The following is a 22,521-nucleotide window of genomic DNA, read 5'->3' as shown; positions in this document are numbered from 1 at the left end:
GAGGTGGGATCGCATCCATAGTGGTAATGACTGAAAAAGTTTGAGAGACTTAAACTCTACTATTGAACTGTGTACTGTGAAAGAGACTTGGCATGTATGTTCAAGACTTACTGCAGGATGTCTCAAACACGTTTTGAATGGGCACTGCAGTTCATCTAACTAAAAGCAAGGAATCTGTCTGTCTGTATGTGTGTGTGTGTCCTTTGCATATCTTGACAACCGTTCATCCAATTGACTTCACACTTTGTGGGTGTATTGCTGGGGAACTATTGCAGTGTTGAATTTGGTGCAGTTTGGACATGTAATACATTTAATATTAATAAACTTTGAATAAACAAGCAAACAGCGAGCTGCTCAGCTCTTTGTCTGAGTGTGGCCGGGCTGTTTGATATAAACACTGTCACATCACAGCAGGGTGGGGCTTCTGGTCTCTGAATTGACTTCACACTGAGGACCCAAGGAAGTGGTGCCATGCTATGTTATGCTATACTACAAAGGTACTTCTCCCATGTTGGAAGAGAAAGGGCCAAGCAGTAATGTTTTGTATGGAGCGGGCAGAAAATAGTAGAGACTTGACATTAAATCAGAAAACATATATCCCTACAGTACCATTACCAGTAACACTACCCTGGCTGTTCCCCTCAGTGTCAGTTGATTTCTATATTCTGGGGGGAAAAAATGCAGGTACATAATGGTTTTGGAGATATTGCAGTTTTGGTTGATGATAAGTTACAAACATTATATCAAACTATTGTCCCAGTATATACAGATGGCGCCAACGATCCTAATACAGGGAGTGCAGGTTTTGCTTTCAGCCTTACAAGATGCTATTAAAAGAACATGAAACCATTTGTCACAGTTGAGATGGTGGCAATTGCAACAGCATTACAATCACAGATAGAAGAGTTACAAAATAACAACAACATAAAGTTAATGAGATATATGAAACCCTGTACAGATTTAAAATAATTAATATTTCGATACCTGTTGTAAATGTAAAATTGGATGCAAGTCCGCTAGTCCACTAGGCGGCACTGTGATATTGACGTAGAGGCCCGTGGAGAGTTAGGCACATAGAAGAAGTAACCACTCTCGAGAACGAGAAACGTTAAAGAGGGAAATCAGGAAGCTTGCAGTGTAAAAAATGTATTTTCCATCAATTGGTTAGAGAGTGTATTTCACCATTCTATTTGACAGAAACTGGGCTGATCAAAAGAATTTAATGTTCAGTGAAATATAGGTGCTTTATTTATTTGCTTTTATTTGTTGTGTTGGTCTAAGAGGACAGATAACTCTGGTTCACACCATAGACTGTATAAAACTGCGTTCACACGCCAGTAGCGGGTGGCGGTAATGCACCTTAACACTGTTTGCCACCCGCCGTAAAGCGCAAGAAAGACGAAGAAGAAGAATAATCACCGGATACTCTGCTCGGCCGATGTGCGTCACACAAAGCAGGGACCCGCGTCTGTTCGTGGGAAGAATCCATGTTAAGTCAGCTCCTAATACCATGTTTTTAATAACCCGACAGTAAATATTCTGTCCAAAGTGGACTGTTTCGTAACTCGGACCACGATGTCGGCGGACGATTTTCAGACGAAGTACGCCTCTGTCATGGAGAGCATGCTCAGGAGTGCTGTCGCTGAGACGACGAAACTTTTCGAAACTATGGTCGACGAGCTGAAGGCTGAAATATCCATGATCAAGAAGGAGAACGAGGACCTCAAAACAAGATGCAGCCAATTCGAAAATGCGAAAAGCCAACCGTCCGTTCATACAGGAGGAAGTGAGCCTCCTCCAGGACCAATAGACGGCTCTGAGAAACGTGATACAGCTGTTCAATGTGGTGAGTTGTGATGCCCGTTAGTCGCCACGAGCCAAGTCATCTTAACTAATATGATGATGCTATGTGATGATTTTAGCCAGAATATGTGTATGTTATATGTGTATTCGTTTTATGAAATATGTTATATACAGCACCTCCATCTATTAAGTTAAGCTATCAGTGGCTTAGCTTAAGCTAGTCTTATTTAAATCGTGGGATCCAAAATAGGAGGGAAACCATACTATGCTAACTTGGTTGACCTTATTCCATCAATTTCAGGACGTTCTAGTAAACATCATATCTGCGCCAAAACGTTGAAAAACGGTATTTATCATCGAAGACAAGGAGATAATGTGTTGTACACTCCTCTTTTACCATTTGACCTCGTAGTTTTGATTTTATGCCTTAGTTTCACTAGTGTTATTTCATATCTATTTCATGCTACAATACAATAAAATGAAGTAGATGTAAATGTAGCATTAAAGTAGGTCATAATGAAAATATTTTGAAAACTCTTTATGACAGCTGCTTAGTATGTTAAGGAATGCTATGTCAAAAATTCTGTCGTGTGACAGTATAGTATTAATTAACGATTATTTTCATTAACGATTAATCTGTTGATTAATTTCTCAATTAACGTTAATCGATTAGTTGTTTGGTCTATGAAATGATAAAATCACCATCACCACTCAGAAATCAGTATGAGAAAGCCAGAGCCAGTTAGCTATCACAGTGGTTCTATAAATCATGATGGATGGAAACACATAGGTCTATACTGTAAACATTAATTTCACAGTTAACAAGATTGTCAAAGCCTGGTTTCATTTTAAAATGGGATTTTTAAAATTTCTTTCAGTTAATGTTACGTAGTCTCTGGTCTGTGTAATATTAACTAACTGTGGGCTTCGTTAGTTATTGTAGCAAAGACAAGACTTCCTCAGTTTCTGCTTGTATGCAGACCAAGCGCAACAAACACAGTTTGAAATTGAAGCCAATGCTGAAGTACCTTGAAGTGCAGTACCACTGACTGTCACCAGGTGCTGGCTCCAAAAAATCTCGGCCTCCAATAGACAAGAAATGTCAACTTCTTTCATGGAAAACTGAGTCAAAATACTTCTTCAATGAGTCATCATGGTCTCAATCTCTAAATTCAGGGCCTCTAATAAGTGTGCTGGTGGTCATTTTGAAAATTGTTGCCTGTTAATAAGATATAAAGATGAATAGTGGCTTTCTGCTGTGTGGGCATTGATTGACCACTGTAACTGACAGTTCACAGGCTGCAACATACAGCATGATTACTAGCGTAGTTACAGTGTAATCTTTTGTACTACTGCTGCACCAGTACTGTACACACCAATACATATATGTAGGTACAGGGGAACAAGATGTGAAGTTATGGAATAGGGGGTAACAATTTGGGAATTTATGAAGAACTTGTACTATAGTTATTTTTTAACTACCAATTATCTATTCTATTACTACACAGTGTTTCCCCTATAATAGTACAAGCATGGCGGGCCGACAGACCAACGAGAACCCCTGCGAGGCCAAAAAATAATTTTTTAAATGTCAAAAATAACGCCAAATATCCATTCATCCGCAAATCAATAGCGTTCGGGAGCCGCTGAGCAGCGCTGTCTGGAAACGTGAGTTAACATCTGTGTCGTTGCCTGGGAAACTGCAGGTAGCGTAACTCCTTTTAAGTAATAGGGCAGAGCGTAAGCGAGGGAGTGGTTGTGTGAGAGAGCGAGCGGCAGAAAAATAACGCTGACTGCCAGCGGAGCAGAGGAAAAGGTTAGCAGTAAATTGTCAGTCTGGCGGTAAATGTACAATACAGACTACAGTGTGTCAGTTAATAAATGCTGCAGCTTGTCAAGACCTTGAAAAGTCACGTCTGTTGTTTCCCCAACTGCTGGAAAAGCGAAGGGGTTAGCTCCAAAGTTAGCAACAATGGGTTAGCCTAACCTGACGACGCTAAACAGATAAATAGAAAACGGAGAAATATGTAGCTGCCTGCTAATCCCCCCCCCCCCCCCCCCCCCCATTTGTTGTAGTTAACAAATGATTATCAAGCTAACACTCCAACAGCACCTTTCATTTGTTCAGTTTATGCTACATTTGACATGAGCCACAAACCAGACAGCTCTGTGTCAATAAATATATTCAGATTATTACTCACCATGTTTGCTATAAAGTAGGTTAGCAGGGAACAGATCGGGTGTGTTCCTTTATCTCACTAGCCTGACTGGTTGGCGAGCGGAGAGCTTTTTCCATTTCTCTATAGAAAAGGTAGATATGAATGAAGTGTACCTATTCAAATTGTGATGAACTTTGATGACAGATGTGAAAGGTTACAGGTCAAAACTGTAATAAAAAAATAACATAGTACTCTTGCATTATTATTGTCTTTATGGCATTGCTTTTGTCGTTTTTTCTATACAAATTTTTGTCACTTATTTGATTTATACTCTGTAGGGATGCATGATATTATCGGCACGTCATCGGTATCGGCCGATAAAAGCTCTAGAATAAGATATCGGCATCGGCGAATTCTGACGATTATGAGAGGCCAATATGTCGTCTTCCCCTCCGCCACCTGACTGTGCTTTCCTTGATGGACTGTGTCACCCCGACTGTCCCGGTGCTTCTTCCGCAGGCTCCACTTCACTCAGCTGCCCATCAGACCAGCTGCTTCTTCCCACTTTAACCTGAATAACAAACCGGTGGATCCAACCGGAGCACCAAGCACTGGTTTGTTATTCAGGTTAAAGTGGGAAGGAGCAGCTTCATAAGGGGGCATTAATTACATCAGATTAGATGTGTTGGACATATCTAACAATGTATTAACATGTAATTAAAATTGTTGCAACTTCAGTAGTAAATAACCTGTAACGTTAACGTATTAATGTAAAACAGGTTACCCCAGTCTCTCCAGAATGGATTTCAGTCTGACTGGTTAAATATAAAATAATCTGCAGACCTGATCTACATGATGGAGTGATGTGTGTTGTTCGTTGTAGCTAACGTTAGTCCAGCTGCTGGAAACAGCTGCTCAGCTGGACAGATGCTCAACTCAGCTGGACAATAATGTCGCTCCAGATTTATCATTCTATTTACTGCCGCAGCTAAAATGCATTCATACTCAAAGCAGGGGAGTGTCGCTTATACAGTTCATCACCTTTCTGTTGATTTTGTTGGAAGCATGTGCAGTTAGAGTCCTGCTGTCTGACAGCTCTCAGCCTTCGAGCAGGCAGTTTCTTTTGCTAGTTTAGCATTAGCATGAGTTCCAGATGGCTAAACCACACTGCCACCAGACAACAACTCTGTGGAATCTCCACAACATAATGCTTCAGAGCTCATCAACATGACTGACTCAGTGAGCACATCAAGTCACACACTATGACTTTTTTCTTACTTGGGAGGCAGGGAGGTGGGTTTATTTTACAGTTTGTGTGGCCCCTACAGGTGCTCACCAAGGTCACCTTATTAACCCATAACCAATTAATCATTTACATCCATAATCAGAAGTCAGTAGTTGGTGCTTCCCATGTTTACTCAAAACCAGATTTGGAACCAGGCACAAAAAACTCTGTGTAAGTTCAAGACTAAAACTGTGTGTCAGCATAAGACAGATTATTCATATGTATTCTTTTCATCACATTTCTAAAGCCATGTTATACACATGGTCTTAATTATCACCCACTCCGCTGCTCTATACATGCTGATGAAAAGAATTGCAAAGAACAACTGCAGTTCTCCAACAATGTAACAAAGCAGCTGACATTATGCAGCTATAGCTCTTTATAAGACTTATTTTATCATTAATTTGTCATATGTCACATATACCTGTAAATTGTCAAAGTCAGTGATATCTCAGTCATCATAATTTCATCCAGAAAGGTAATTGGTGATTTAGTTTGGAGAGCTCATATAAAATGGTCTTTACAAAGTGCTTTGCAGTAAAGGTTAAAATGAAAACAGGGAGCTAAAATGATACCTCCGATTCAAATACAAAAAGTTATGAAAATGATTACTGTTAATAATTCAATAAATAAAAAACATATTGACTGATAATGCAGAAGATGAGGGACGTGCGGTGTAACTGCCAAATGATGTACTGTACATTTTCTGTAGTACCAGGTTACGTCATTAGGTAGAGACTCTTACTGTTTAATGAGATGGAGTTATAGGTGTGTCTGCTGACCGTGCATCAGTTCCACACAAATTGTGATATGAATGCACCTCCTTGCCGTCCGAGGAAGAAACAAGTCACTGCATGCCTCCCCCTGCAAACTGTGGCGGAGTTTCTGTCTGGTTTACTTAGATATCTGAAGCTCATCCATCCATCCATCCACCCGTTTTCCGCTGTTTATCTGGGACCAGGTAGCGGTGGCATGAGACTGAGTCAGGAAATCCAGACTTCCTTCATCCTGGCAATGCCTTCCAGTTCTTCCTTGGGGATCCCAAGGTGTTTCCAGGCCAGAAGAGATATGTAGTCTCTCCAGTGGGTACTGGGTCTGCCCCAGGGTCTCCTACCAGTTGGCTGTGCCTGGAACACCTCCAGAGGGAGTCAGCCTGGAGGCATCCTAACCAGGTGCCCAAACCACATCAGCTGACTCCTTTGATGCCAAGGAACAGCAGCTCTATTCTGAGCTCCCCCCGGATGTCCAAGCTCCTCACCCTATCTCCAAGGCAATCTCCCAGACACTCTCCGGAGGAAACTTATTTTGGCTGCTTGAGTCCGTGATCTCATTCTTTCAGTCACTTCAGTCACAGAGCTGAACTGATACAATATGCACTGTAACACAATACTAACAATCTCTCTATAAAGACAGATTGTGGAGACATTTTAATTGCTCACAATCTAATATTGTCATATCTTTCTCTATCCCTCTGGCTCAGCTCTTTCTTCACCACTACGGTCCAGTACAACACCCACATTACTGCTGATGCTGCACTGATCCACCTGTCAGCCTCACACTCCATCTTACCCTCACTTGTGAACAAGGCTCCAAGATGCTTGAACTCCCTCATTTGGGGCAGCAACTCACTCCCAACCCAGAGACCAGTCCACCTTTTTCTGGCAGAGAACCATGGCCTCAGATTTGGAAGTGCTAGCTCTCATCCCGACTGCTTTACATTAGGCTGCTGGACACTCTCCTCACCTTAGCTGCGCCTTGAGATTCTGTCCATAAAAACCACAAACAGGATCAGAGACAAGGGACAACCCTAGCGGAGCTCAGCACCCACTGAGAATGGGTCTGACTTACTGCCGAGAATGCGGACACGGCTCTCACTGTGGTTATTATAAGGACTGATTGGCTGGCAGCAAGGTTCCCCCATACCTGAAATGCCACTTCACTGAGGTCTATAATTCTTTCTTGATCTAGACTCTCACCTGGGACCGATATTTGCCTTGGGAGACCCTACCAGGGGCTGTTGCCCCCGACAACACAACTCTGAGGGTCACAGCAACACTCAAACCCTTCCACCACGATAAGGTGACAACTCTCGGAGGATCTGAGGCTCATGCTAATGTTAAACTAGTATCTTCAACAGAAGCAGCAAACCACTGGGAGCTGAGTGTCAGACAGCACAGAGCACCACTGTAACTCAGGCTTTATTTGTATAGCACTTTTCATACAAATACAATGCAACACAAAGTGCTTTACACAACTAAAAACAATACAGTTCTGAAGCAGACAGGTAGCCAGTGCAGAGACTTTAAAATTGGTATAATGTGTGCTCTCTTTCTGGTTTTCATCAACACACGTGCAGCTGAGTTCTGAAGCAATTGTAGTTTCGATATAATCTTCTTAGGGAGACCAGAAAGCAGAGCATTACAATAGTCAATCCTGCAGGTAATAAAAGCATGCAGTAATGTCTGTGTATTGGCTTAAGGAATGGTCGCAATCCAGCAATGTTTTTAAATGATAAAATGCATTGTTACTTATATTTCTAATGTGGGGTTCAAAATTGAGATTTGAGTCAAAGATGACTCTTAAGTGTTTCACCTGTTGACAGGGGTTTAATGCCAGTGCCTGTAGTTTCACATTTAGTTTCTCTCTCTGAGCTTCATTGCCAATGACCAAGAAGAAAGTTTTGTCCTGATTGAGCTGTAAAAAATTCTCTGCCATTCATAATTTGATATCTGGCAGCAGCGCCCCCCCCTCCCCCTCCCCACTGCTATGGAAATTGATGTTGTGCCTCCTTATGGCATTTTCAAGTGGCCGCATATAAAGATTAAAAAGAGTAGGACCTAAAATTAACTGTGGTAACTAGGGTGCTAATGTTCAGGACCAGCAGTACTTTAATTACTTGCAGTAAATTATGTTAACATAAGTGTTGAACTGTATAAGTGATACTCCCTTACTGTGAGTATAAATGCATTTTACCGGTAGCATGAAATGTTAAAAAATTTTCTGGACTGACAAAATTTGTGCAGTAGTATTTGCGCATCACTGAGGTCTTTAAAACACAGTTTGTTTGTGAAATAGCGTATGCATGATTTCTGTGTGTACATGCGTATGCATCCTTTACCCTCTACATCTGGCCTCATCCCTGGTCTTTGCCATCCAAGCCCTTTGACTCTGCAATAACCTGGCAAACTAGTTCTTTGTAGATCAGCAGGTTTCTTTTCAATGTGTTTAACAGGAGTCAGACCAATCTGCCTTTGGGGATGTGCTGCTTAAACTATAGCATTTTTTTTTTTTCAAAGATTGCAGGAACCGTAGTCTCAAAAAATAACCTTTTTTTTTTTTTTATCTTTACAGACCTTGTTCCTTTCCGTACCGTGCTGGTGGAGCAATGTCAACCATTGAGGCATTCATCGTGGCAAAACCAAGAGCAGCAATGCGGTTATGAGGAGATGGAGCAATGTCTTCAAAAGGATCAGGACTATGAAGAGAGAAATTCTCTGATGCCACTTGTCAAAAAAGAAGTGCGTGTGTATCTTGACAGCAAAAAAAGTTATTTCCCCATTTTATGTCTTCTCTTCTTCACATTGGAATTTGTGTCACACCTCTTCAGGAATCTTATGATTCTTCTTCTCTGTGGTTTATATTGGTACAGGAGGAAATTGAACCCACTGTGGTCTGCAGGCAAGGCTTGAGTGATAATGCAGGTGAGAAATTAAAACTGACTTTGAAAATAATTGAAAACAATCTTGATGCAACTTCAGTTGGATAATTTGTAAGAAAGTAAGGTTTGTAAGGTTATAATAAACCTTAGAATTTTGATAAGATTTAATCAGTATTTTACATTCTGAAAAGGCATATAATCTCATAGCTACATATTTTTATATATTTCTACAGATTTTTCTCATGTATTGTCCTTGACATCTCTGTCACTGCTCTGCCTAGATTCACCACGGGCTTTTACATGTGGAACTGAAACAGAGGGGTTTCTCATTAATCAGGAATGTTCAAATGGAGAAATGACCTTACCTCAAAAAGATGAAGAGGCCCGAGTAGCCATGGAACCACTGTGCTCGGTAATGGATAGCAATTTACAAGCCCAGAAACAATTATCAGAACCAGGGCATTCACAAGTCATTTCACTCGCTGCAGTAAAATATGTCATGGAAGAAGAGTCTGGTGTCAGTCTGAAGATATCAAAAATGAGAACACAGGGTAAACTTGTAACATCTGCAGAACAACCATTGGTGGCTGCTCAGAAACTATCAGAGGTTGAACCACATGAAGAAAGGCAACTACCAGCGAATGAAACGTCAAATAAACAAATGTATGTTACTGTGCAACACTTCACAGAAGAACAGTCAGCAGAGACCACAGTGCTAAACAAAGTAGTAGTACATGAAGAATTAAAAAGTAGCTCAACAGAAAGGAAAGCTAGTTCCAGGCCTTGGTTGTCAGTATGCCGTAGAAGAGGAAGAGGACGTCCTCCAAAGAAAGCAAAACATCTGCAACAACCAGTGGAAGAAATACATCAGACACTATTCACTGATGTTCCAACAGACCAGGAGGTGCTCAAGGCTCCACCCACTGAAGTTTCATCTGCAAGTGAAACTCTGAAGACCCCATCAGCTGAGCCAGTACAAGCACCATCAGTTCAGCAGAGAGAACGCTGCACCTCAGTAACTCTTCAGGATGCAATGCTACTAGTTGAAGCCATGAATCAGTCAACAGTGAAAAATACATTCTCCTCCCCACAAGGAATGGCACCATCACAAATCCAGTGTGCTCCCTGTGTGGTTACCTTACAAACTGTGGATGAGGTCCCAGCTGAGTTACTTACTCCTGGATCCCCACCACAGACACCACCACTTCCTGTTGTAACTCAAGAAGTTGCAGTAGATATACATGTAACAGAGATGTCCACAACAACACAATCAACAAAAGAGACACCTTGTGATGCTTCACAGCCTACAGATGCCACCGAATCCAATAAAACTCAGTCCCAACAACCGCATGCAGGCACCCCTTCCAATACTACTATATCTCTGCCATCTTCAACTGCTGCAACTCAAACCAATGTTGCACTTCAGCAGCACCCACTCCATCCTCTGATAACATTGGCAATGCCCAGTAAATCACTGAGTAACACAGTCCCAAATAAAATAATCGTTGTGCCAAGATCATCCTCACTTATGTCACATACCATTGCAGCACTGTCCCCAACACAGCTTTCTACTGTTGTGTCAAAAGTTGCTAATGCACAGAATAATAATTCACTTCCAGCTTCTACAGCTGCAAGCCTTCCTGTTGGAACACCTCCCCTTTCCTCTGTTTCTCAGAAAACGATATATGTTACCTCCAGGAAATCATATCCTGTTGTGACTTCTCAGACAAGCACTAGTTCAACACACCAGCAGTCAGGGACCTTACCATACCCAAAAGTAACAATTATAATTCCAAGACAGGTGTCAGGTGTGGTATCAAGGAAAAAGCAGTCACAGGAGACACTTGTTCTGACAACAAAGCAGGAGTCTGCTGAACCAGCTGCTGCTGTCAAGGTGTCATCACCACTGTTGGTTTCTTCTTCACAGCAGATAAGCATTTCACAAATGGCTTCAGAACAAGAGGCTACAACATCGTCAGTTGGGGTAGTGCCAATCATTGTGTCCCCAGAGGTCCCATTGACCACTGAACAGAAGCTCTCTGCAGTTGTCAAATTAAGCAGGCTGCCATTTCCGATGTCAACTAAAGAATCAGTCTTGATCTCAAGACTGCTTTCAGATGGATCTTCGGAAGGTACCACACAAGAGAAACTGTCATCTGTGGTCAAGTCAACACAAACATCAAAAAAAACGATCTCACTGTCAGAGGTGCCAGCACTATCCACTGACTTTTGTAAAACAATGTCAGTGGACAATGTAAAAGAAACTTCTGTCACTGTGTCTGTATGTGCCTCTCAGATGTCAGAAGAGCCAAATGATATTCAAGAGAAGGCATCATTATCCTCTGAAACATGCATCAGTTTGGATGTGGCACCTGTGAACGATTGTGTGCAGCCATCTACACCATCCAAGGTCTCAGCACCAGTTTTGGAGAAATCAGCTGTCAGCACGACTGAGTCTTCAGCTGTATCTGGTACAGCTATTGAACCTACTTATAGTTTGGATGAAGAAATAATCAGCAATTCAGTGCAAGACTGTGTACTGCCAAATGACCCAGCTATACAAGAGAAAGAATCAGCTACCTTCATACAGCTAACCTCCATCACATCCAAAGACATAGCTGACCCTCATTTGCAGATGACTAAAGCCCAGTTCCTTGCACAGTTGGCTGTGTCACCCGTAGTTCAAGCCCCAAAAAAGGTAATGTAGTAGTAAACATTCCTCAGTCTGTGTAGTAATGTTATCGCAAGGAGGGTAAAAATGTTTACACTGGTTAGTGCACATTCAGATATTGGGTATTTAAAGGAAGATGAACCAGGGCTGTGACAGTACTGATTAACATTTATCACTCTCAGATAAGGTGATGATGCACACCCCAGCAGCTAGGCGGCTAAGTGCTACTTAAAAGGTCCAATAAATGACATTCAGCCCCACTAGGTGTCAGAAAACAGATATTTGCTATGTAAAGTTATAGTGGAGTAATTGCAATCTGAGCAGTGAATGAAGTCACGCTCCCTCTATGTGTGTTGTTATCTGAGCCTCTCTGTTTTTTGTTTTGATAGCTGTGCTAGCTGTGTGTGCATGTGAGCATGCATGTTGGTGCATGAGAGTCCCTCCATGTCATTCCACATCAGTTTCTAACAGTGCGGCCACATCACAAACTTTCTCAAATTACAGCTAAACAGTGCACTAAAGTATGTTTCAGAAAACATTTGAGGCAAGAAATGGCCAACACAGTAACAGAATCTTGATCCATATTTGATCAGCACTGCCTAGTTTGACAGTTTAAAGGGGAGTTATTATGCTTTTCCTTATTTTCAGACATATATATAATGTCACAATGTCAGATATTCATGTTAAGTAGCCGACGTGTCAAATAACGAGGTGAACGTATGTAGCAGTAATCCCTGTGAGCAAAAAGCCCTAGCTTCAGACTGCTCTGAACGCTTGGTTTCCAACGTTTTTTTCTACTTTTAGCCCGAGCTGACGTCAGTTCGTGACAGATTTCTTTATATGGACATCTGCTATGTGCACAGTGCTCGAGTACGCTGCTCTGCTCCAGGAGTAGCCATGACGCCATTACACAGCACAGCAAAGTAAAATAAGTACTTTACCTGTCGGAGGTGTGCTGGTTGTCTGCAGTTCTTTATAAAACATCTCACTATGGCTGTTTCGCTTGTACTCTTTCTCCCTGCATCATTTCTGACTGATCTGCTGAACAAATAGCTCAAATAGCTCCATATGTTGTTGTTTCGACCAGTTTTTAGCGCCGCTAATGAAGCTACGCTAAATCAGTGAGGAACACGTTTTTACTTGTAAATTCTTCACAATAAAAGTCTCCCATTAGTTAATAATTTAAAACCTTTTAATTTGAAGAAGCAAAGCAGGAAATGTTTGGTTTGCATTGACGTAAATTTACACAATTCTGAGATGTAAAGCTGGCCAATCAGAACAGAGGGCCTTAAAGAGACAGGAGCTAAAATGGAGTGTAAGAGAAACTGTGTATATTGAGGGGCTGCTTAAAGGGCCAGTATAAGATAAATAAGTTTTTGAACTTTGAATTATGCAGTGCTACTCTAGTGGAGTCTAAAAATAAAAATTTAGAGCTGAAATGAGCAGAATAGGTCCTCTTTAAACTGAGTTTCGTGAGCAGTGTATTCAGATGCCGCTCCCCCCCCCCCCCAATTTTATTTAGTAAACGAGACGCACATTTGTTTTGGTCTGAGATGCTGGTGCTAGTGAGACATCCAGTGGCTGAATGTTGTGTATTGCAACTAATAGTTATGCATTATGTACTATATAATGTTTTTATATAAGCTACTGTGTGTTAATGTACACCCCTCAGGCCAAATTTCCATAAAGTGGGATCTGGACCTGCAGGTGGTCAGTGTTGAATGACTCAGATCTGAATTGGGGCTAAAAAAATTTATCGGAGCACCCGAACTATGTAATATTAAAATTTGTACATTGTTTGGCACGGTGAATTTTGCAAATACTATTTATGGTTATAATGTGTACAGAGGGTCCAAAATTAATACCCACCAAGCCCTAAATGCAGTTAAATTTTTGGTTTGGTGTACAAATAAGTCACAGTTTTGGGCCAGGTTTACATTGCTGTCTTTTTTATGTGTTTCAGTGCTTCCTCTATATTCTTTCAACAGCGGTGGAGCACCGCTGCTAAATAAATGCCAAAGCTGAAATTTCACATTGCACATACTTATCACAACAAACACACACACACATAGTGGACAGGATAAAACAGACTTTAGGTTTTACTTTACTCGAGTCGACTGAAATTGTTCACTGCCATGAGTGCAACAAAATCCAGCAGTAAGGGAGACAGTACAAGCAATTTGTCAAACTAGCAGAACAATAAACATAAATACATCTTTGACTTCCAGCAGTCAACTCCTGTGCCCCTCTCATCCGCAGCCAATATGTTTCACAGCCATATGGAGCTTGTTATGTCAATAGTGAACTGTTATGAACAAACTCAAAATGGACATTTACTGTATGTAATGACTGAGTCTAATTAGCTAAGTCTCTTAAGTGAGTTGAATTCTTTTAGACATTAGGCTGACACCAGCCTGCCTCTCCTCTCTACCATCAGTACCTACAGCAGTGAGTCTGACCAGCAGCAGCAGAGAGAGTCTGAGGTTTTGACAGTATGAAAGGTTATTCTAAGGGTCTTGTCAATGAGGAGATAAGGTCTGATGTTAATTAGTCCACATATTAAAATGAAAAACTAGTTGTTACAAACAAGTTTACAATAAATAAATATATTATTTATTTTAGGGATTGTTAATTGGTTAGTGTATCAGCCACAACAAACACTTTGAACCTTAGTAACTTAGTTTAATTACTGTTATCGTTATCAGCATGTCCTTGACATTTATTACAATTACAGCTATCTGGGCCTTCAGAACCCTTTTACTGTCAAAAGCTCATGGTAAGTTAACATGCACATGATTCTATGAACGTAAAGAACAAATATATGGTAGTTTTAAGTTATTCCACTGCTAATGTGCACAAAGGGTTGTAAGCAGAGTTTGAGAACAACAGTGATACAGGCATGTCTGATGATGAGGTGTAGGAGAATAGTATATGAGTTAAGTAAAGACAAAATTTGTACTCAGTATTTACTGTATGTGTATGTTTGGTTCAGCTAAAGCTCTTGTCTTCATGTTTCTGTAAGGTGTTTGTGGCACTGGAAAGGTATGAGCTAAAGTGCTACATTGATAGTGTTGATTTTCTTTTTCTTCAATTGAAAAAGCTCAGAATAAAAGTTGTAAATCCAATGTTATCTATTCATAATTGTCTCTCTTCTCAAGTGATGCTACAGATGAGTTTGCATACCAGAAACTTAAGGTGATTATTTTTAGTCAAATGATGCATGATGTAGCATTATGGTTGGTAAAAATATTTTTGGCTGGGAAATTTTCTCAGCTTACCTGCAGTTGGCAGATGAGCCAAAAGGTTAATTTTGGAAACTGTGTGCACATCATTGTCTGAGTTTTTATTAGGGCTCTGCAATATCTTTTGTCTTTGCTCATTTTTCATATATATATATATATTTTTTTTTTTTTGTAGGCATCCACGAATGACTTTGCAGATGCCACAACTCCTTGTGCAGAGACCAGCACTGGTGACAAGAGGAAATTACAGAAAAATTCCCTTGTGGCCCGACTCCGAAGTCACCTCAGAACTCACTTGCAAGCTAGAAGAACTGAAACAAATACAGAACTTCTCAAAGAAACTGAGACCACCCCTGTAAGCCCTGAGAAACCTAGATTGGAGAATGTCAGTCAAAAGGAGACAAACACTCCTAGTGAACCTGTAAGTCTTAATAAGCTGCATGTAGATGATGTTACATCTCTAAAAAACATACCTAATGACCCCACTTCCATTAGTCCTAGGAGATCTGAACTATGTAAAGATGGTGTCAGATCGAAGAGGACTTTTAGTGAACCAACATCTGTCAGTTGTAGGTCAAAATTATCTAAAAATAGTCCTGACCCTAAAACAGCGAATAGTAAATCCACTCCTGTGAGTCCTAGAAGGTCTAGTTTTGCCAGAGATGCTGTTGACCCTGAAAATACAAAATCCATTTCTGTGAGTCCAAGGAGTTCTAGTTCAACTAGAGATGGTGGTAGCCCTAAAAAGACTAAATTCCCTTGTGTGAGTCCTAGAAGGTCTTGCTTAACTAAAGATGGTGCTAGCACTAAAAAGACTAAAACCACTTCTGAGAGTCCAACGAGGTGTAGTTCAGCTAAAGACAATGCTAGCCCTAAAAAGACCCAATCAACTTCTCTGAGTCCTAGGAGGACTAGTTCAACTAGAGATGGGGCTGCACCTAAAATTACAAACTCCACCTCTGTGAGTCCTAAACACTGTAGTTTAATTAGAGATAGTGCTAGCCCTAAAAAGACTAAATCCACATCTGCCAGTCCTAGAAGGTCTAGATCAGCTAGAGAACATGCTAGCCCTAAAAAGACCAAATCTACTTCTGTCAGACCTAGGAAGTTGAGTTTGATTAAAAACGGTAGTAGCCCTGAAATGTCTTCCAGTGAATTGACTACTGTCAGCCTTAGGAGGTACACCTTTACAAAAGATGGTTCTAGCGCTAAACAGATTAAAAGGGAATCTAATTTTTTCAGTCCTAGGAGGTATAGCACCACTACAGATGGTGGTGAAATTGGCACTCTAAGTGCTAGGTGGCCTAAATTGGCTAAAGATGGTACCAGTCCTAGAAAGACTGGGGAATCCACTCCTGCTAAGAGACCCAGATTAATTCAAGATGGTACCATTCCAAAAAAGTCTTTAAGATTGGTGAATGCCAAGAAGTTATCTAAAGCAGCAAAAGCAAAGACACTAGCAAAAATGAAAAACTCTAATCAATCAACATTGCAGAATGGAACAAAAACAAGTCATTTAGCAAAGAATGTTGACAACTGTGAGGTTGTGAAAAGATGCACGTCTAAAGCTGTGTGGATTCCTCCTATAATGCCAGTCAGCAAAACAGCTTCAGTGGGGAGAAAGAGATCATCACTCTTACCAATAAAGAAAGAGACAAATTCCCCAAGATCCAAGAATCATACAGTAATTTACCCCACTGTTAGAGGTCCACCTATTGTATCACCATTACAGCCATTATTAGTCATTGGTAGGTGCCTGCTCAAGAACCAGTGTGGGGAATGTGGTCGTGTCCTCAGTAGCAGTGCTGCCCTGGAGAGCCATGTCAGTTGCCATACAGGTCACCGACCATTCTCTTGCACACTCTGTGGGAAGAGCTTCCCAGACTCCAAAGGTTTTAAACGGCATGGCAGGGTGCATCGCAATGGTAGGATCCATATCTGCCAGCAGTGCGGGAAAGGGTTTGTCTACCGTTTCGGCCTCACCAAACACCTGCAGATGGTGCACAGCAGAATTAAACCTTTTGTTTGCCAGATCTGCGGCAAGGCATTCTTCGCAAAGCGAGATGTGGAAACCCACATACGGATCCACACGGGGGAGAAACCATTCCCTTGCAACCTCTGTGAAAAAAGATTTGCAAGGAGAGTAGAACTGAATGTGCATTTGAGGTGGCATAATGGTGAGAAGAGACACTGGTGTCCATACTGTGGGAAGGGATTTTTAGATTCCAACAACCTGAAAAGGCATAAGTATACTCACACTGGAGAGAAACCACATTCCTGTCCACACTGCTCTAAGAACTTCACACAGTCAGGCCACCTGAAAAAGCATGTTAAAAATGTGCATAAAATCCAATGAGAGATGGACATCCAAGATGCCACCATGCTCCACTGAGAACAACCTCTGTTTCTGTATTGAGAGGTTGCAATGTGAGAATACTTGGTGTGGAAGGGATTGGTTTGAATTTGACTCAAAGCAATGTCTTTCTAAAGCAAATGTTAATAGGAAATTCCAAGCTTTTTTGATGTTTTTATCAGAAGATATCTTTTTGTTGTATTTTTCTAGAGGCTTCAACAAATAGTCCTAAATTTTGGTAAATCACTTCACTATTTTGCTGAGAGTTACATGTGAGGATTTTTGCCACTCATGGCTGTGTTAAGTATGGAGCTGGAGCCAGGAAGCGATTAACTTAGACTTGAAACAGCACTTCATAACCCTACTAATTATCAGGGTTGCGTAAAGAGCCACTATAAGATAAATAAAGAGTTTGCTGAACTGTAAATAATGCAAAGATGTTCCAGAGTAGAGCCCCAGATTAAAAATATAGACCTGGAAATGTGGATAATATGCCCCCTTGAAGATATGTTGGTAGGCAGTAGGGATGTGCAGAGAGCCCGGTATTTGTATTTGTATTTATATTTGTTGATGCAGCAAAATTATTTATATTTGTATTTGTATTTTAATTAAAGTGGATATCGGCATAAAAATCCAGTTTTTGTTTTTATTACAATTTTCATTTTAGGATACTATAATGTTAAAATAAGTGTTTATGGATAAACTATCTTACGAAGGAGGTCCCCACACTGGGTCTCGAACTCGAGTCTTCCAGATCATAAACGACTGCACTGACTACTGAGCTAAAATAAAGTGCATTACGGATGGATGTATACACCCATAACACAGAGCAAGCACAGTGTGTAACATGTAGGGAAGTACTTCAAGGGTGATTATTGCTTTGCACTTTTAATTTATTGCCTATTTTTTACAACCTAACTTTGTGGAAAGGAGAAAGGGAACAACAGGTTATGGAGAGTCCCTTGGGAGCACTTCGCTTGTGTCAGTAGCAAAGCTTTATCTCTGGGGAACACCCCTAACTCCAGAGTGATGTCCAAATAAGGAAATGTGCATCATGTAGCAGGTGGATGTGACTCCCCTCGTTGAGACCTGCTAATAGATGTAACAGCGGAGCAGAGGAGAGAAACTGAGATAACGATGTGACTGACCTGCACGCTGGTTTTTGACATGGGTTTTTTTTTTTTTTATTCCCAAAAAAAAAAAAAATTAATATTTGTACGAAAGAAACCCACTATTTGTGCTTTGCCGAATAATGTATTTGGATTAGGGCACACCCCTAGTAGGCAGTTGGCATTTTGGAGAGATCAAGGCTTCAGCTTCTCCTGGCTTCCTGTCATTTTGCTAAGTTAATAAATGGTCTCCCAGTTCCAGCTCCATTTTTAATGCACAGATATGAGCGTATCAACTATGTGAATAAACAAATAAGCGTATTTCCCAAAATGTTGAACTATTGTTTTAATATAATTTTCTAAGGGGCACTGTGTGCTCTTTACAGGGTAGAGAGGATGAGGATAAAATCCAAGAATACACATGCATTTACAACAGCATTTTTCTCTTTTCATATTTAATGTAAATTTGCGTTAAATAATTTATTTAGCTAATAATTCCCTCTCATTTTTGATCACAAGACTTTGTTCACTCAAAAACTGTATCTAATACAAAATAGCCTTTTTGGCAAAACATTTTGGCAATAAATTGAAGAAATTATATGATGAAAGATGTTTTTAATGGTTTGCCTGTGTCACAAACAAGCATTATTGTGCACACAACCACAAGATGTTGTAAACTTAGTAATGTTATAGAAAAATGCTAAGGTTAAGCAGACATGAAACACCTGTTTCAGACTTGTTTTAGCGCTGCACTTTAGAGCTATCATACATTTTCTTCTGTTGGTTAATCACAATAACACCCTCAATTTTTAAATTTTGTTAGCAGACATTTTAATATCTTAATAATATCAAAATATGTTGCTGCTGTGATATCACTTGAAAAATCAAAATTATTAATTGATTTTTTTTGTCCTCAAAATGGTAGCGTAAACCTATGTTGATGGGGAAAAGTATTTGTTGACTCCCTTTTCACAGTATTCACAAGAAATACTTTAACTGAAAAGCAAACATTTTGACAGCTGTTAAAAATATATGAAGAATTATTTGATTGAAAGTATTTAACTGTAAAAATGTAAATGGTTTGAGTTCATACAGTCTAGATTCATTGCTTTTGACTGCTGTTGTTAAACAAATGGTAATAATAGGTTAATTGTACTGCTTGTGTGCTACAGACCAGATATAGGCCAGACTGATTATGTAACTTACCAGGAAGTCCAGTTTGTGTGATTTTTTTTTTCTCCATTCTTGTGACTGTACATTCACGATGTTGAGTCTTTAACTCTGCACTTTATTCACTCAAATCGATTCTGTACATTTACAATTTGAGAAAACACACCCTGGTCTCAGTTCCTCAGTACCTTTTAATAAATCGTCATCTGTTCAACTCAAGCATTTGCATCATCTGTAATGTTTTGTATTCAGTCTAAACACACTTTTAAAGGATGGGTCACTGTTCCAGAAATAGAGAAGCACTGGGGCACAGCTAAAGCTGTCAACTGTGTTGAAATGAAGCACATTAAAGTTAAACATTTTCGTTTTGTCATTGTGTCTAACTTTGTGCTCTATTATGGAAAAGACAAGATGTTTGTTGTCTTTAATTAAATCCATTTTTTTGCGTCTTTCAGAGATGTTTGTAGCTTGATTGTTGCTAAGTGCTAATTACATTTGAACAGCTGTATGACAATACTGACCCATTCTTTTTGTATAAACCTAAACCCCAACTGTACAAGAAACTGTACATATTCTGAATTGAGCTTGATTTGTTAGTTGTCAAATGAGGACATGTGTTTTTAAGTTCCTGTCATTGGGGAAAACAGGCATTCAATAAATGTAGAATGGTCAAGTGAACCCTCCTCTGCACTCTTTGTTAGAAAAACAATACTCCAAATTATTCATATTATTTAACATCATAGAGATAGAAATGTACTTTTTCACAATTCATTGCTCAGAATGTTTACTGTGACAAAAGTATAAGCATTAACAAATGTAAATTAATTGTGACAAGATTTGCCAAACGTGTGTAATTAATTTTCAGATAACATGTATGGAAACTATGTCAATATAGGACAATAATTTAGTGCAGGATTTACTTTACTTTTACTTTAAAACAGACTAACATAAGCATTGTCTGTTCGTAAAAGGACTATTAAGCGAGTTAAGATAATGCCCTCAGATAACGACACTATCTGCAGGTCAATCAAAAGTCTTAAAGTGGTTTCACTCAAATCACAACATATCTCACTTCTAGTTTGTGTCTAGCTATGTTATATGTAATCTGTAATATGTAATTTAAATTTGCAATTTCCATCTCTGAGATTCCTGCACCCACTTCAGTATAATGAAGGCAAAGAAGTGGAATTTTGGTTTGTTGTACATCCATCCATCCATATATATATATATATATATATATATATGTGTGTGTGTGTGTGTGTGTGTGTGTGTGTGTGTGTGTATATATATATATATATGTATGTATGTATGTATGTATGTATATATATGTGTATATATATACATACACACACACACACACACACACACACATATATATACATATACACACACATATATGTGTGTATATACATGTGGGTGACAAATAAAAGGAAAAACCTGTACCCTTAGAGTGAGGGGTCACTGCAAATAAATACAGTTATTCTGAGTCATCACCTTTATCCTATGATGAAACATGTCTATCCTGATGGGAGTGGTCTCTTCCAAGGTGACAGTCCCCCATCCATAGGGCATGATGGGTCACTGAATGGTTTGATGAGTATGAAGATGATGTGAATCATATGCTATGGCCTTTGCAGCCACCAGATCTCAACCCCATTGAACACCTATGGGAGATTTTGGACTGACGTGTTAGACAGCGCTCTCCACCACCATCATCAAAACACCAAATGAGGGAATATCTTTCACTATCTGGAGGAATGGTGTTCCTCAGCCTTGGCATTGATTCTACAAGTCTCTGGAACTCATCTGGAGGGATGAACACCATTCTTCCAAAAGATATTCCCTCATTTGGTGTTCTACCTATTCTAGCCATGTGCTTCCAAACATAAATTGAATGAGCAATGATTGGTCCAAATTTAGTATGACAATAATTTTGAGAGAGCCCGGAAAAGAGAACATCAGAAATATGGGTTGCAAGACAAATAATGATGACCATCTATGTATTTAATTGGATATTGCTTTCTTTAGCCTCTTGTAGTTTATTTATTCAGTTTTGTCAATAAATGCATATATATATCTATACCAAGGTACCTAAAATGTGGAGCCATTGATGGTTATATATATATATGTATATGTTTCTTTTGATTCCACATGACAGTTGTACAACATACCACATCAGTATTTATTTATATTATATTATGTATATATGTTTCCCTGAAAAAGGAGCTTTTCGTTGCCTTTGGGCAAAGACACCATTACAGTATGTCATAAAAATGTAACCTGTACATAGAATTTCATTTACATGGGTATTCTTTCTAGGGTAAGGGAAGGGTTAGTGCTCAAGTGCTCAAATATGATTTTAAAAGGATTGATTGTGTTGATTTTGTTTCCTGCTCAAATGCTGTGCCTCGCCTCAAAGCACAATGCCCATTTCAGCACCTCTGAAGAAAAGTTACAGGAATGGGAAAAATTGTAAATTATGGTAACCAAAGATTTGTCCGATGCAAGAGTTTGGCTGACATATCATAAACATACAGTATATAAGAGAAAAATATCCAAACATGCAGTGCAACTGAATATTTTCTACTTTCTATTTTAGACAAAGAGTACATTTAGGCAAGGCAAGTTTATTTGTGGGTGTTTCTGCAACTAGGGGCATGTTTAACCCTTTCATGCATGGTGGTCACTACAGTGGACAGCTATTCAAAAGTTTTCTTAGATATGCATGGGTTTTGATGGTATAGTTGCACATCAGCCACCACAGTGGACTCTAGTGTGTCATCCCATACACTGCCATCCAACGCTCAGCGGCTCAGGAATATCTTGCCAATCCTTCTATGGTAGTTGACCCTTGCAGGTAAATAAAATGTTGTGATATGAAGTAACAATTAAAGAGTAATACAATTGTTAAAATTTCTAAGTGTTGATTTTATGTTGGGAGAAAATGATGATTAATGATCTGTCCACTAAGTTGGACATTGTTCATCGCTGGCTATATTTCAACTACAATTATACTATTACTGTGACTTTGTTGTTCTTGAAAATTCTTCATCTGCAGTAACTCTTTTGGC

The 22,521-nt window shown here is 39.7% G+C and overlaps 1 protein-coding gene across 4 annotated transcripts; it reads left to right on the top strand.

Moving 5' to 3' along the window:
• Window positions 1-1,125: 1,125 nt before the first annotated feature.
• LOC121881869 (proteoglycan 4-like) lies at window positions 1,126-17,765 on the top strand. Of its 4 annotated transcripts, XM_042389639.1 has the most exons (7): window positions 1,126-1,846; window positions 8,599-8,765; window positions 8,897-8,948; window positions 9,187-11,603; window positions 14,311-14,352; window positions 14,735-14,771; window positions 14,994-17,765. In XM_042389639.1, the coding sequence occupies exons 1-6, from the start codon at window positions 1,576-1,578 to the stop codon at window positions 14,735-14,737; spliced, it is 2,952 nt and encodes a 983-aa protein (XP_042245573.1). In that variant the 5' UTR covers window positions 1,126-1,575; the 3' UTR covers window positions 14,738-14,771; window positions 14,994-17,765. The 4 variants fall into 4 exon arrangements, with proteins under 4 accessions (XP_042245573.1, XP_042245594.1, XP_042245584.1 ...); XM_042389660.1 differs by lacking the exon at window positions 14,311-14,352 and having other exon boundaries at window positions 1,127-1,846; XM_042389632.1 differs by lacking the exon at window positions 14,735-14,771 and having other exon boundaries at window positions 1,144-1,846.
• The last annotated feature ends 4,756 nt before the right edge of the window (window positions 17,766-22,521 follow it).

Source organism: Thunnus maccoyii, chromosome 2 (assembly GCF_910596095.1).
Source record: "Thunnus maccoyii chromosome 2, fThuMac1.1, whole genome shotgun sequence".
NCBI lineage: Eukaryota > Metazoa > Chordata > Actinopteri > Scombriformes > Scombridae > Thunnus > Thunnus maccoyii.
This window is presented reverse-complemented; position numbering and strand designations above follow the sequence as displayed.

Excerpts from the sequence above, each read along its gene's own strand:
- LOC121881869 (XM_042389632.1), top strand. The coding sequence starts at position 1,576 with ATGTCGGCGGACGATTTTCAGACGAAGTACGCCTCTGTCATGGAGAGC. Across the intron at positions 1,847-8,598 it reads TGATACAGCTGTTCAATGTG|ACCTTGTTCCTTTCCGTACC; the intron begins GTGAGTTGTGAT and ends TTATCTTTACAG. Across the intron at positions 8,766-8,896 it reads TGCCACTTGTCAAAAAAGAA|GAGGAAATTGAACCCACTGT; the intron begins GTGCGTGTGTAT and ends ATATTGGTACAG.